The sequence below is a fragment of the Zootoca vivipara genome, chromosome 16 (assembly GCF_963506605.1).
Source record: "Zootoca vivipara chromosome 16, rZooViv1.1, whole genome shotgun sequence".
Taxonomy (NCBI): Eukaryota; Metazoa; Chordata; class Lepidosauria; order Squamata; family Lacertidae; genus Zootoca; species Zootoca vivipara.
Window position 1 is genome coordinate 37,683,989 of NC_083291.1, and position 15,772 is coordinate 37,699,760.

Genomic DNA, 15,772 nt, shown 5'->3' on the forward strand with positions numbered 1-15,772 from the left:
AGGAGCAGGGACCGAGCAACGGGAGCTCACTCCGTCGCGGGGATTCGAACCGCTGACCTTCTGATCGGCAAGCCCTAGGCTCTGGGGTTTAGACCACAGCGCCACCCGTGTCCCTGACATTCATGTATAATACACCTTTTAATCTTGTCAGTGCTGGGATGTATATTTGACTTAATTACTTTCTTACCTGCAATGCACACAAGAAAGGAGGAATTAGTATGGAAAGTTTCTGGGGCAAACTTTGAGGTGGATTTAAAATAGATTCTGACAGTAAAGTGGGCAATGAGTTATTACGGCTGATAAAGTTAAAGCAACCCCAGCAAATGCTGAGCAGATGCAGTCTAGCATTAATAATCTCTAAGCCCTAAAATGAGCAAAAGTACCAAAAGATTTGACTAGAGGTTATGCAGCACTTCTCATACTGCACTTTTCAAGAAGCCTTAAATCTTCTTGCAAATATGCCATCCACCTTTTATTGATGGGGTACAGAAAAAGGATACATTTCAGTCAAACAGTAAAGTAATAGCAAGTCCAAGAATAAAACCCAGGTCTCCTGACAATGTTCTATCCTCAAACAATTTGGGCAGGGATAGCAAAAGCATTCTTCACAGAGAGGTGGCCAGCTATGGAATCTGCTACCACAGCAAGAGTTCAGAGTTAAAATGCCTTCATCTATATTTTAAGAAAAGAGCCTATATAAATTTTGCAGACCAACAATACTTGGAGTTGATTCACAACCAAGATCTGGGGTCAAACACATTCCTTAAGCTTGAGGACCAGAAATTACTTTCATTCAGTAATTAATGAGTTAAAAATATAGCTAGTAACATTTCTCATAAACACAATAAGTTTAATTCTGCTGCTTCCAATAGGGCTTACTTTGAAATAAATATATTTAAAAGTAGGTCTAAGTAACAAACATACCAACTGAAATTGTTACATATTTTATTTATTGTTTTGATATTGTATCCAAACAGCCCTGCTAAATTACTCTTTTAATGTGTTCAGGATAATGCTGGAGGAAAGAATATAGATTGTGGTGTTGGATCAATGAGTGTTGTAACTGATAAGGCTACAAGTATGGCACAGCATAAGCTTTGCTTTAAACTCAGCCAGCACTGCAGAGGAGCTGTTTAGATGCATGGCATGGAAAATTCTGATGAGCGTAGGCTAAACTAGCTGTGGAGGAGATTAAACCAATTATTAGGCATTCAGTAGTTATTCCACCACCCACTGCTGGGTATATGGGGATGGGTGAGGGAACAACCACAAACTGTTTTTTGAATCATAGTTACTCAAATCAATTTTCCATTACAAAGAAAATGCAAGCAATGACCTGGCTTGCTTTAAAATGGTACTTTCCCTCTGAATGGTCTTTATAATGCATTCACCTGCTATTCACATAACATGATTAGTCCTCTATAACAGTCTATATCTGTTCCAAAGCAGGACAACTATGGGGGGGGGCAATAGAATCACAGAGTTGTAAAGTTGGAAGGGACCCAACCCCACATCCAATTTATTATTACAAAATAAGTAAATAAACTACCTTTGACAACAGAGATGCCAAACATTGTAAGAGTCCTGCTGGATCAGGCTGAGGGCCCACCTAGTCAAGCAGCCTGTTTCCCAGAGTGGCCAAGTATCTGCTTCCAAGAAATTTGCTAGCGGGCAACAGCTCTCCCATTTCCTTTCAGCAACAGGTTTTTGAACCTGGAAGTTCCTTAAGCTATAATGGCTAATAGCCCCCGATAGGCCCATTCACCAGTCTAATCCCCTTTTAATACCCTCACCCCAAAGTCTATTTGTGTCTGTTTGCATCCACCTCCAGAATGCTTTGCTAGCATAAGTGAGTAGCGTGGCAAGATGTAAGAATAGAATTTCTGCATCTTTCATTGTTTTGAGTTTTTGTCATCTCTGCACCTTCCAAAATGCCACCTTTTACACACAACTATTAAATTTACAGACTGCCCCCCCCAATCAAGTGAATAAATAAAAATACTTTAGCAAATGTAGAAATAATCAGGATATTTGAAATTGAAATTCTCGCTGAGGTCATTTGTATGTTGTGGTGCTTTCTAGCGACACAACTGGCAATCCAACTGAGTGATAGGCGTGGCTTCTGCCAACTGACCAATCACATCACAGGTAGTTTGGTTCTGAAAGCTTCTCATGACTTCCAGCATTTTCTCCTGAAAGCAAGCACCTGCAGGGCCTGTAAATAAATCCTGGCTATGCCCATGGTTACAGGAACCTTTCCCATTTTAAAAAACTGGTCACCCTGTGGCAGGAATATTGCCTGAAACTTGGCAAAGAGCACTATAAATGAACTGCACACAAAAGGTTTCACCTGCATTTGGAAAAAAGACAGCATCTTGTGACACTCACAGCAGCCATAACACCACGGCCCACTTGCAGCTCTATCCTGTTGGCAAGCATAGCAACCAAGGGGCAAAAGTGGTGGTGCTTAACAGACCTGGAAGGAAGCAAAGACTTAATAATGAATGTGGACGCTAAATTAGAGGAAGCCAACCATTAATAGTGTCTGCTTAGGAAACCACTCAGAAACCTTATGTAAACCATATATTTATAAGCAATTATTTCCAGTGCTTACTTATAAATAAATATTGATTAGTCAGTTGGTTTGTGAACTGGTGAAAAAAGAAATTCCTATTTGGGATACTCTCAATATTATACATTAAAAAGTCAATATGAAATAATACCAACTCAGGTGATATCCTATCATATGCAAGGAATGTAGCCAAGGGGTGTTGAAATTCAGTGCTTTAAAAAAATGTACCGAAGCCATAACAAAACCCAGTTCTGTTGACAATTTGCATGAATTTACTTAACATGTGAACTTTATTTGGTGCAGTTTATTTATTTAGGAGGGGGTAAGCACTGCATGATTGAATGTTTTCCCAGTTTGTGACATGAACTGAGTAAAAGGTGTCAAAACTGTTAATACTTCAGAAGTGGCAATGAAGTGCAGGAGACAGAAGTAGTGGAAAGTGGCCCAACAATTGCAGATTATCTCTGACTTCTAAGAATTTAGCAGAATTACCGGTAGCAATATATTTTTATACATAACAATGAAGACTAGTAACTTGTTCTAGGTTTCTCAAGATTCCATACAAGTTGCTAGTTCCTGAATTAGAAGCCTCTGCAGTATGACCACTCTAGTCATGTAGGTTTCTGGATATCCCAAAATGTACCTCTCAAAAGCTGGACAAAGTTAGCCTTTCTGAACACCAGACAGACACATGAATGACTGATGGAACTCATCTACACTAACCTGCAATTCACACCAAGCGACTTCTACCCAGGTTTCTGTGTCCAGGCCCTTGAACACTGTTTTGAAGGCCCCTCTCCCCAGCTCAATGTCAAATTTCAGAAACCTTCCTCCAGGCGATGTAGCCACAGCCTTCATCTCGGCCTCCTCTTCTATTTCTTTCTTGGTTCTTTCCTTTGAAGCTTCCAAATTCACCTTTGAGCCATGCTCACATCTGGCCTCCTGGCCTGCCACCAGACTGCTGGAAGAAAGATGAGCCACCCTCTGGTCACCCATCACAAACTGCTCCTGTTCATCCTTTGGAGTGGGTTCCAAGGTCTTTTCATCCTCCATTATCTCCACACTCTTTCGGAAAAACCTTTTCCTCTCTGTAGTTGCCCCAGAGGCAGGTGTGTTGACATCCTCTTTGGTCCTGGTCTCCATGGTCAAAGGGGCAACAGCAGAGGAGTCCCTACCTTCCAAAGAGACTCCATCAGGTTTCTCTGATTCCTCTGTGCTGGCTGATTCACCAGAGTCCGTAGCCATGACACAGCCGAGCCTTGGCACTTGGATATGTTAAGTGTTTCCCTTCCTCTTCACTTCAGGCACATCATGAGTAACAGCAATGTTACCAGGACTTATTTCCTCTCAGATTATCATAAGATTCCCATGGCAACCTGTAACAAGAAGGAGGGGAGGGAAAACAGGATCATTTTAGAAAGTGAAATACAAAGCAGCCAGCCACCAAAAATGCAGCTTTCACTTAATTAATCTGGTCTTCCTTAATCTCAACAACACAAACCTGTTTGCTTTTCTTTGCTTTTTGCTAAAACTTTATTATTGCTTTAAACTCAATGAGAGTTACATGCAATATAGATCAAATCATACAGTAAAGGCTTCAATATATTCTGTTACATCAAGTATACTGTATACAAAAGCACTGACTGTTTGACATACAAAAAGAACTTGCTGACCTAGGTATCTCTCCTCCCTTCCTACTCAACTATTGTAAATTAGTTCACCCAATTGCCAAAGCTGAACTAATGCGAACATTCTCAAATACACCTTTCCTGTTGGTCATCTCTCATTTTATTATTTGTATTACAAAGTACTGCATTCACCTAAGAAAATATCAAAATTCCAATTCTTGTTGGATGCTTAGAAAGGCCAGTGAATATTGTAGCCTCACACTGGGGACTATATAAAAACATTTTTTAAACCTACCTCCATGCAAAAAAAACTTTCAAACAGAAAGAAATTAGGAAGTATGTACAGTACATATATAGGAGCAAGGAACAGAACCCCCAGTCTGTTGATCAAAAATCCTAATACTGTACTGTCATTTATCTGAGGCAGTGTATGTATCTAAATTGACATACAGTATGCTGCCTTAGAACAGAAACCAGCTAACAGCTTTTCTTAGACACCACTCCCCTTATGTCCTGCCCTTACCACAATTGCTCCTTATAAATTAACTGAAAGTACTTCTATTCTCATGTTATGAATGTGCATTGTGGGTGCTTAATAATTAAGTCCGGATAAACTGGTATTTCCTGCTAGCATGTTGTATTATGAAGGTAGCACTGCCGGCCACAGTGCTTGGGATTTTGAATGCGGTTTTGAGGCTTTTTCTAACAGCTTTCAAATGTAAAAAAAAAAAAATCAATTGTTCAATGGAAATGCATTTAATTAGCTAGCATACAACAACAGCAAAGCTTCAAGCAAATGGATGAGTTAATGGACTCCCTTTAAAACCCTCTAGATACTTGCAGTCATATGCCAAGTTTGTTTACAAATATGTACTGTACTAGAATTAAGGCACATCTACTTGGCTTCCCTGCGGAAGCCAAGATCCTTCACCTTACTTTGTAACCAACTAATCAAAGGCTTTTAAATATATAATTTGTTTCTGAAATAATTTGGTCCAACCCATGTTGTTTTATCAAAGTGTAATCTTGGTGCTGGAGGAGACTCTTGAAAGTCCCATGGACTGCAAGAAGATGAAACCTATCCATTCTGAAGGAAATCAGCCCTGAGTGCTCACTGGAAGGACAGATCGTGAAGCTGAGGCTCCAATACTTTGGCCACCTCATGAGAAGAGAAGACTCCCTGGAAAAGACCTGTCCCTGATGTTGGGAAAGATGGAGGGCACAAGGAGAAGGGGATGACAGAGGACGAGATGGTCGGACAGTGTTCTTGAAGCTACCAACATGAGTCTGACCAAACTGCGGGAGGCAGTGGAAGACAGGAGTGCCTGGCGTGCTATGGTCCATGACTCCATGGGGTCAAGAGTCGAATACGACTAAACGACTAAACAACAACAACAATCTTGGGGAAGTAGGGAAGACTTAAGGTATTCATTTTAAAAAGAGCAAACTGAAACCTTGAGGTTCATTCATCAGCAAGTAGAATGTACCTGACGGAAGGCTCCTATGAAGCTATTACCAGTATCACAGCATGTCCATGGGAAACTATTTTGTAGTTCTCCTGAGCATCTTTTAAAGAATAAAAGTATCTAGTCCCTGCTAGATAAATATTCCATTGAAAAAGCATATTTTGAATGTAAGCTTTTAATATGGGAAGAAATATAACACAACAAGAAGAAAAAAGAGAATAAATACAGAATTTGAACTATCTCACAAGGCAACTGTGGGTTAAAGCATTCTTTTCCTCCAACAATCTCAATTCATGTTTGAACAACATTTCATAATTACAGACAAAAAATACAAATTACAAATATTTCTATTCCATTGAAGTATATTTCAAAGACTCAGAAATGAAAAACAGAAATAGTCCTGGAGGGCACCAGGCTGGGGAAGTCTGGTTTATCCCAAGCAGGAAATATAGGGACAGTAGAATCATCAAATGACAAGTCATTAAAAGGAGCCAGTGGTGTACTGATTAACAGTGGTGGACTAGGACTGCGGGACCAGGGTTCAAATTACCACTCAATCGGAAAGTTTACTGGGGTTTGTCACCATCTCTTTTATCCTCTCTGTGAGGATAAAATGGGGAGGAGGGAACTATGTGTGCCTCTTTGAGCTCCTCTGAGAATGAGATATAAATGTAGTAAATAAATAAATAAATGTGCTGAAGATGGATAAGAAAATTGTACTGGAGTCTAAATAAATTCTGTCTTTACTGAAGAAACTTTTGGAGAGCTAGCTGTACCTGAACAACTGTGTTGGCGGATTGCATCGGAATAACTATGTCAAATATTTTTAGATGTGGTTTTAGTACTGATTGTCACATTCAAAACTGGCAACTTATTGAAGCTGGATGGCATTCACCCAGAGTTGAAAGGAACTCAAGTATGAAATTGTTGATCTTTTACAAAAAGTATGTGACTTATCACTAAGTTATATATTTGAACTGGAAGGTAGTCAAAGCAATACCAGTTTTTTTAAAGGTAGACCCAGGATATTACAGACTTGTCAGTCTACTTCTGTCTTAGATGGCTGATAAACAGCATTATTAAAGATAGTGTTATTAAGCTATAGCAGAACATACAATACAAAAAGAAATGTTTGTAAAAAGAAGTATTTGCTTCACCAAATATTGAGAAGTCTTTCAGCTTGTTGCTAAACTATAATCAAGCCATTATTAAATTAGATTTTCAAAAATCATCTGACAAACCCCACATATATTAAGTAACAGAAACATTGCCACCCAATCCCAATCCCACCCCCACCCACCCTCCCACCTCGTAGCCACCTCGTTCCCCCTCTTTCTTCCCAGTGTCTCAACAAATGAAACTGATTTGCAAAAATGATACATGTAAAAAATATGAGAGAGAGAGACTGCACATCTCTCTGTAAATCAAGGAATCTTTAATAAAAATACTTCCCAAAAAAATCATCTGACAAAATATCTCAAAATAACTAGGATGTGTGGCAACTTTTGCCAGCAAGTCCACCACACCGTGTTATGGCTAGGAAATGATTACTAATATTCAGCCCAACACAGCGGATACATTATATCAAAGAAGCCAGTGAAATTCTATCAATATCTCATTTATGTAGCTCTGCTCTCTTTATGCAATCAAAAGGCTGAAAGAAATTCTAAATTCAAACATGCTATGAAAATTAATCACAACAACCTGCCAATCTGTAACAATAAATGTTATTAATAGCTATCCCAGCACCACCAAAAAAACAAGATGGGGCAAAATGTGAATGAATTCACAGGTGCAACTTTGCTGCCAAGGTCATTAGCAAAAATGGTACTAAGCGTATATGCTAACAGGTGCAGACATATGACATATGATCAACAGTTCACCCTTGAGGCCAAAAGCCAGCTGAGCCACAGTGACATTCCCATGGTGACTCTTAACTGCAGAGAAGCCCCAGCTTGTATACACAAATGCTAGTTTTTAAAAGGTTCATTGTTTTTGTTCTTTTTTAAAGCAACTACTTCATTTGCTCACAATGTCATTTTAGAAAACACGAGACTACGTGGCAGGGAAATGCTGGGAGCAATTTAATGTTTTTACTTATTCGAGGTTCAATTTTGTTTTACTTTTTGGTCATCCCAACCCTGGAGACTGTGGTTGGGTTACAATGCAGTGAGCCCACAAATTAGCCAGACTAAAACTAGTAGAAGAGATTAAAAAATTCTGAGAGAAAGCCCTGGCAATCTGTCTTGTCTTAAAGTAATAAAATGCAATTTAACAACTATAACTTGGGAGGAAAATACTTAAAACAAAATTGAAGAAAGTATCTAGGCTTGAATACAGTGGAGAATGGCCAAGGTTATAATTGGCCAGAACTGAAAGCAAGTCAGCAGTAGACAGGATTGCCAAAAAAAACCAATGCATCTACTATGCCATTTTGGGTTCATCTCCTTTAACAGAATGCTATATTTAAGCCACAGGAAGCAGCAATACTGACCTTGCTTAGCACTGATTAGGTCTCAGCTAATAATAATAATAGTAATTTTATTATTTGTATGTCACCCATCTGACTGGGTTGCCCCAGCCACTCTAGGCGGCTCCCAACAGAGTATTAAAAACATGATAAAACATGAAATATTAAAAACTTCCCTAAACAGGGCTAAAATAATGCTATCTAGTATTGGTCACAATATTTTATAAAATATGCCAGGGATGTCCAACCAGTAGATTGCAATCTACCGGTAGATCCCCGGCTGATCCTGGTAGCTCGCGGGATCCTTATCGTGTACAAAAAGTTACAGGGGGAAAGCTAAAAACTGTGCAATCCTCCCCCCTCCCCCCCAAAAAACTCAACAACTTTGGGCACTACCCTCCTTAAAAAAACTCAACAATTCTGGGCAATCCACTCACCCCACACACGCTCCTCCTCCCTCCAATGACAATGGGTAAATCACTGCCAGTTTTTTTATACTGGGAGTAGATCACAGTCTCTTGGGAGTTGGACATGCCTGAAATATGCCAATAAACATATATGTTAAATATGGTTGCCACTGAGAAGAGGGAGTAGCAGGCTTGAGTTGCAGTAGGCTGAAGGTGGATATCAAAAAACTCTTCCATACTATAAAAATAGTTGGGCACTAGAATGAGTAGTCCAGAGAAGTTATGCAATCATCTTCCTTAACCTTAAAAAAATGGCAGAACAATAGAAACCTACTATTGCAGAGACTTCAACTGGGTGATCCTCAAGGTCCCATTCAACTCTATACAGAAAAACAATAATACAGTAATGCTGCTTCCACCTATGACTATCTAATCTATCATATCTCTTCTGGCACTGAATGCTCCTGGATTAACTTCTGACTCACATTAAAGAAACCTGGGCAGGGTAACAAATGGCCAGTCAGCAGATTCCCCTTCCCTGATCCATGATTCTTCAAAACCTTAGCCATCTAATAGAACAGTTATAAGATTAATCATATCTGTAATCTGAATAATGCACATAAATATTTTGGAACAGTCTCTCTAGCTATCATGGGTATAAAACTTTGCAGCATGAAGGAAGGGTTACAATAAAGAGATCTGAGAGTCCTCTATGGGAAAGGCTTTTTGCTGAACAGTCCAGAAAATTTTCTTTTGAGGAAATTTGATGGGTGGGCTTGGCCATACAATTATAATACAAATGATCAACACATTCAGTGTCAGAAACAAATCTCTAACAACCACAGTAACCGAAATTGCCTTAGTGTCAAAATGATTTCTGTTGACCCCATCATTATTTTTCTGAAGTGGTCCTTAGTATGACATTGGTTCCTACTTGTAAGTCTCCGATGAGGAAACAACAGTCATAATTGATGCTGGACTTTGTTTCAAGACAACATTCATAGATGGAAGAGGTTACAGTTTTACCGACAGAGAAAAATACAGATTCTGGTTAACAAATCAGCACATCTATAAAGTTAGAAAGAGCCGGCTCACAAGTTTTGGCTACCTTCCACAATCCGACAAGCTATGAACATAGATGTAGAGTAGCTGTTAGGCAGAAATTAGATGTAGGATTGGTTTTTGGCTAAGTCAAAAAGTGATTGAAGCTTAAGCCACTTTAAATAAGCTGTCCAGCATGAATGAAAGCAGCAGCAGCAGCATAGGAACTAAGGGTTTTAGATGCAAGCCAGGAGCTCACCTTAGCCATGAACTCACTGGATGGCTGCTGAGAAGACACTCTCAACTTCAGCCCCTCATCTTTATTAAAATTACTTTGATAATATATAGAAAGAAGGCTCAACACTAAGAAAGCACTATCTAAATGACTATTAATATTTTATGGGAAGAAGAAGAATATGAAACCACAGGGTATTTTGTTCGTTAAAAACCCAATTATTATCATCATCATTAACGTTTCTAAAAACAAAGGGTGAAATCAAACGTTGCCATTTTGCTTACAAAATGGCTTTTGACCGACCTGAGGTGTCTACTAATATTAGGCAAGGAGAGGTGATTTTTGACAATTTGCCCTTCCCACCATGCCTGTTGTAAATCTATTCCAAACTGTTGGGTGACCCTCCAGAATAGTGTGGAAGGTGGTGCAGGAGGCTGCAAGGGGATCAAAAGCTCAAAAGTTGTTCCGCTTGAACTGGATTTCACCCAAATGATTTTCTCCAGTACGCTTTCTTCACAATATGCAAAAGCTACTCTTCCCAGGTTTTCATTCTTAAAGACTACATTGAAAACCCTGGACAAGGCATGGGCAGAGCCAGAAGTGTTACAAATGCAGCATCTGCCAGAATATCAACTCCTGAACATAACATACGCTTCAGAAATGTCAAGGAAATGTCTCAACCTCACCTATGCTGGAAAAAAATTATTTAACATTTAAAATGTCTGCTACTCTTAGAATATGGAACAGCTGTGACTTTGTAGCTGATCATTTGACAAAGTGCCATGTACTCAAGCTATATTCAGGACTGGGAAAAGTTCGCCTGCAAATTAGGAAAAAGCTGTTTGAGACATTTAGGAGAGTTTAAACAGATAATACTGTATTCATTATGATCAGTAAACAAGCATTGAAACTATGCTAAATCTACATATTCTAGCCAGTAGAAAAGAAACATAAGACAAACCAGGAACCCTGACTTAAAAGCAATGCTTTCTCTATCTGTACTATCAGAAGTGTGATTTGGTCCTCCATATTTGATCACAATGTTCACAGAACTCAGAATTTCTACCTATACTTCCAATGCTCCAATTCAGTCCTTGACAGTCTCTTTTACTCAATGTTCCTCTACACTTTAAGCAAATTTAAAAATGCTAGCATCACCTACTACAGCTCAGAAGGCAAGTATATCTAAAAGGAATAATCCATATCATGTTAGATGTTGAGAAGTGACTGTAGGAAGCAAAAAGGCAGCATACAAAACTAAAACAATAATCCCAAAGCAATCTCCTGCCCAACACTCAAGGAGAAGTCAAGAACTAACCATGCCTATGGAGAGAAGGAAGGAATGCCCACCTGTTATTTTGAGAGAGGTACAAAGTCTAGTGTTAGGGTTTACTACTAGGTCCAAGAAACAGAAAAGTTCTCTTAAATTTTACACAAAATCCAAGCTCGAGTCTAGACTAATAGGGCTGATAAAGGGAGCTCTGCTCCACCTGTTCTAACTGCCTCAGGTTTCAATAGGAGTCATTTGCTGCCACTTTTTAAATGTCACCCACAAACAAATTAAAAAGATGGATAAGATACTAAATTAGGTAAAACTGTTGTTTACCAAATAATACAACCTTGTAAAGAAGTCCACAAAATCTATAAGAATGCAAAAAAAAAACCAGAAATGTATACTAACCTACTTGGGGCTAGCTGAGGAGGGATGATGAGTTTGATCCCTTCTGCAGTCTGTTGTGTTTCTATGCTGGCTGCAGAAAAGGGACAAAGCACTCCATCTCACTCACCTACATGGAATTCCTTGTTGCCCATGGCTACCAGGCTAGTGGTGAAATGCATAGTCTCTGATGCTGAAACTATTCAGTAAGGGACCCAACCTCTTTTAAGAAGTCTTGGTCTTTGGCCAAAAGCAGTGTTTGGGTTCAGCTACAAATCAAAACTGTCTGTTATGCTCCCGAAAGATACGCACACAAATAATAGCTGGCTAATATATCTTTTTAGAACTGTTGGAACTCTCCATGACTTTTATTTAAAATGTACATTTCAACAGTAACTTAAAATAATCTGAATTGCTTCTGCTTTCAGGTTCTGTTCTAAGTAGCCTTGTGTTTTTTTATCATAATTGCAGACACTAGTAATAAACTCATGGACAGGAGACAGAGGGCCCCTTCTGATGCCTGGTATGAATAAATCACAGCATTCTGCAACAGCAACACCCTCCCAAAGAAACCCAGCACCCAACCAGAACGTCAGACACCAACAGCCACGATGAAGCACTGTATTTCTCCCATTATTTTTGAATTCTGCTATGAATAAATTTTTTCTTTTCTTTTATTTCCCATTCTGAGGGACACCACCACCACCACCACCACCCTATTGCCAGATATCCTTCCATACTGCCAAAGCAACAAGAGCTTAATGGAATCTTGATCTATGCATTGCACCTTTCTGAGACAAATGGGATATCTAGTAGCCAAAATTCCAAGTCACAGGGGACTTTATTTCCACTTTCATGACCCAGATACTAAAATCTGCTGCTCAGCTCCCAAGTTCTTAACCAGGAACCTAGATAGCTGCAGGATATATTTAAATGCCTTTTTTACAGTCTCAAACCATGAGCAAAATTTCATAATACAACTAGGGAAGCTGGGTTTGTCTGATACTTTTTAATGCACAACAAAAGTATGCAGAAAGCACTCACCAACCTATTTGTCCCTACTATTACATGACTTTCATTTCAAATGCAGCCTAAAGGCAGCTGGATATTAAAGTATCAAAAAATAACATGATAAAAGGTACAAAACAAACACACAGCGGCAATGGTTCTAAAGAACAAGTAATAAAAATCCATCTAAGGAAAGCAAAGGAACTATGTATTTAATTTGGGTGATCAGACAAGGAGAGATGCCCCAGATGGAAGTGCTGATCATACCCCCCACCCATCTCAATTAAAATATTTCACCAACAAAGCTAAATTACTCAAACAGCATAATCCTATGCATGTTTACTCAGAAGAAAGTCCCACGATGTCCCGTGGAGGATATTCCCCCAGGAAGTATGTTTAGTATTGTATCCAGAGTTATTTTAAAACAAACACAATCTACATATACACTCTCCCCTCTATGAGGAAAAAACCCACTGATGAATCCAGTCTGCAAAATTCCTAGGGGTGGAGGAACTACACAGCCACACACAAAAGGTCTTTAAAAAAAAATCCCGCAGAATGAGGTTGATACCACAACACAGAAGGGTACATGCAAACAAACAATAATAGAAACCACATACAAAGGGGGAAATAGAGGGTTTTTTAGGCATGTGGTTAATAGGACATTGTGGAACAATGAGAGTAAATGCCACAAATAATTTAAGAGGCTTTCTTCTCCTCCCCTATCTAGTCCATTGGAATTCTATACACATGTACTCTGCCTCTTTCCTCCACATGCTAAATAAAATATCAGTATAAAATTCCAGCTCTATCGTTCCTCCCTGCCTCATCATTTTTGAGCACATGACTCACCCAACAAAGAAATTCCATCCATCGTGACCCCCCACACACCTGTCTTTTGAACACCAAACACCACTCACAGATTAAATCACCCCCAGCCTGGGGGGGGGAACCTAATTGATACCTCAAGGCTCATATATTTTCTAGGAACTAAGTCGTGTTGATTTCAAATAAATTAATTTCTAAGTATTGGTACTTTAGATAATAACATAAATCCTCGGCCGGATCCATTTTCTACTCCAACCACCAATACTCCAACAGTGCTCAGCACGCCGATTCATCCAGACATACTGTAGTCACATGCACAAAAGCCGCCCAGACCCCCTCCTCCTCTTTTTGCGATCTCTCTTCTTACTACCCACCCATCCTTTAGGGAACAAAAACCATCCCTAGACCACCCCCTTCTTACCCAAGTGTATAAGGTTTGGGCTAGTGCCCGCGGGGAGGCATCTCTCCATCTCTGTGGACTCCTCTCAAACAAACCCCATGGAAGCAGCAAAAAGGTGGTGGGGGATGCTTACTGCATCAAGGGGGAGAAAGACCCCCATCTCCTTACAAGGAATAACTTCCGGGTAATGGTGAACCTCGTCTGATAAAGCAGGTGAAGAGCAATCCTCTCCCTTCTACCTTCTGTCTGGGCTGTACTATTCGGAGGAAACCCCTCCATATATACACAGAGAACGGGAGGAGGAGGAGGAGATGGAAGCAGAGGCAGCCCTCGTACAGCTTGACATGCCGACAAAGTCTCAATGAAGCAAACTACATGGGGTAAACCATCTGCCCTATAAAAGAGAGGGGGAGAAAGACACACAGAGAGGGATGGTGTATAAAGGCAGAACACCCGGATGTCAAACGAATATGCTCTTTCCCATCTTCAGCAGTGGAGATTTCCACTCTCTGTGAGAGCATAAGTAGGCAGAAATAAGACATGGTGATAGTATTAGCTCACTTCTGCAGACACATGTCATTTAATTTAGTCGGTTTAAAGATGTACTAGCATGACTATGCCAAGCTCAGCAAAACGTGCGTGTGCGCGCACACACACACAGACAGCCTCATGTTCTCAGCATCTCTTGTACAGGAACAGAACAGCAACCACAAATTTACAAATGCAACCATAACATACATAGCAACCACAAATTTGCACATTTTAATCAGAAGTAAATCACATTTGATGCTCAATTTCCCAAAACACACACACTACCAAAATCACAGTACAATGTGAAAATAAAAACATGAAAATTACACCAATTTCCATAACCATTATCTTTCTAACATGTACTTCATTGAAAATACTCCCTCATCTTCCAACATCAAAAACAAAATTGAAAAGCTCACACATACTTCCACATTTATTCTAGAGCTTCAATCAATTTTAAAACTTTTGATTCATTAAAATGGCATACTGATTAATCAGGATTTTAAATTGTTTTAAATACAAGTAATTATAAAAACAAACACCAGTTATAAAAACAAACATGGCAAACACCATTTTAAAAGAGGTGGTGCCTGCTGCAGTACATGTGTGTATCATCAGAACACAAAGTACAGTAGTAATAGTCAATTACATTTTACTCAGAGTAGACCTATTGAAATTAATGGACAGGTCTTAATCATGTCCATTCATTTCAGCGGTTCTATTCTAAGTAAAATTTAGTTGAATACCACTAAGTTCTGATGTAGCAGAATGGATTGCACCACTTCAGACTGGAGGTTGGGCAACAAAGTTTTGAATGTTCCACAGTTAAAAGCTAAAGCAGCAGTCAAAAATGTCCTGGTAGTCCCTTTCTTCTCAACATGCTGGTGTTCTTCCTGCAGGGAGCACTTATACATGCAGGAGCATAAAAAATGGCAACCCCACCTGCAGTCTGAAGTGATAAAATACAGTTTCTAGCACCCCTTTCTGTTCCATGAGTAAAGCAAGCCTAAGGAGAAATCTGTGCCCCACTTTCCAAAATCCACTGTAACACTCAAGGGCTCACCAGCAGAAAAAAAATCAATGGGAAAGGGGTCTCTCAAATAGAGGAACATTTAAAACCACCGAACTAAAGGAACAGCAGGGATACTAGAGCCTAATCACCAAAAGCTGGCTTTCATGGTTTTTGAATAGACCCACTCCATTTCAACTATTCTGATGAGACAATTGCTTTTGGCTCTTACTGAAATACATTCACAAAAAGAACACCCTTAGTACCACCTGCTTCAATAAAAAAAAAAACAGGGCTTCTAAACCTTGTAAAAAGAAGTATTCCAAACAGTGCACTTCCTCCCATCACAGTATAGTAGGAAAACCTGCATAAATTCCCTTTTCTGTTAGGAACATAAGACGCCTAAGAGACCATTGGAGTCTCTCTCACCCCTATCTGGAGATGCCAGGGATTGAACCTGAAACCTTCTGTATGCAAAGCAGATGTTCTACCACTGACCTAGAGAAGGCACAAGACTACC

General features: G+C 39.5%; 1 protein-coding gene across 1 annotated transcript in view; it reads right to left on the minus strand.

The window, feature by feature from the left end:
• The window catches only part of WNK3 (WNK lysine deficient protein kinase 3), an 81,755-nt gene extending 67,572 nt beyond the window's left edge, over positions 1-14,183 (minus strand). The window contains exons 1-2 of the mRNA XM_060269240.1: positions 13,734-14,183; positions 3,296-3,948 (exon numbers count right to left, since the gene is read on the minus strand). Of these exons, the coding sequence (XP_060125223.1) occupies positions 3,296-3,817 (522 nt within the window). The 5' untranslated portion in view covers positions 3,818-3,948; positions 13,734-14,183. The remainder of the gene's footprint in view (positions 1-3,295; positions 3,949-13,733) is intronic.
• Positions 14,184-15,772: the final 1,589 nt, after the last annotated feature.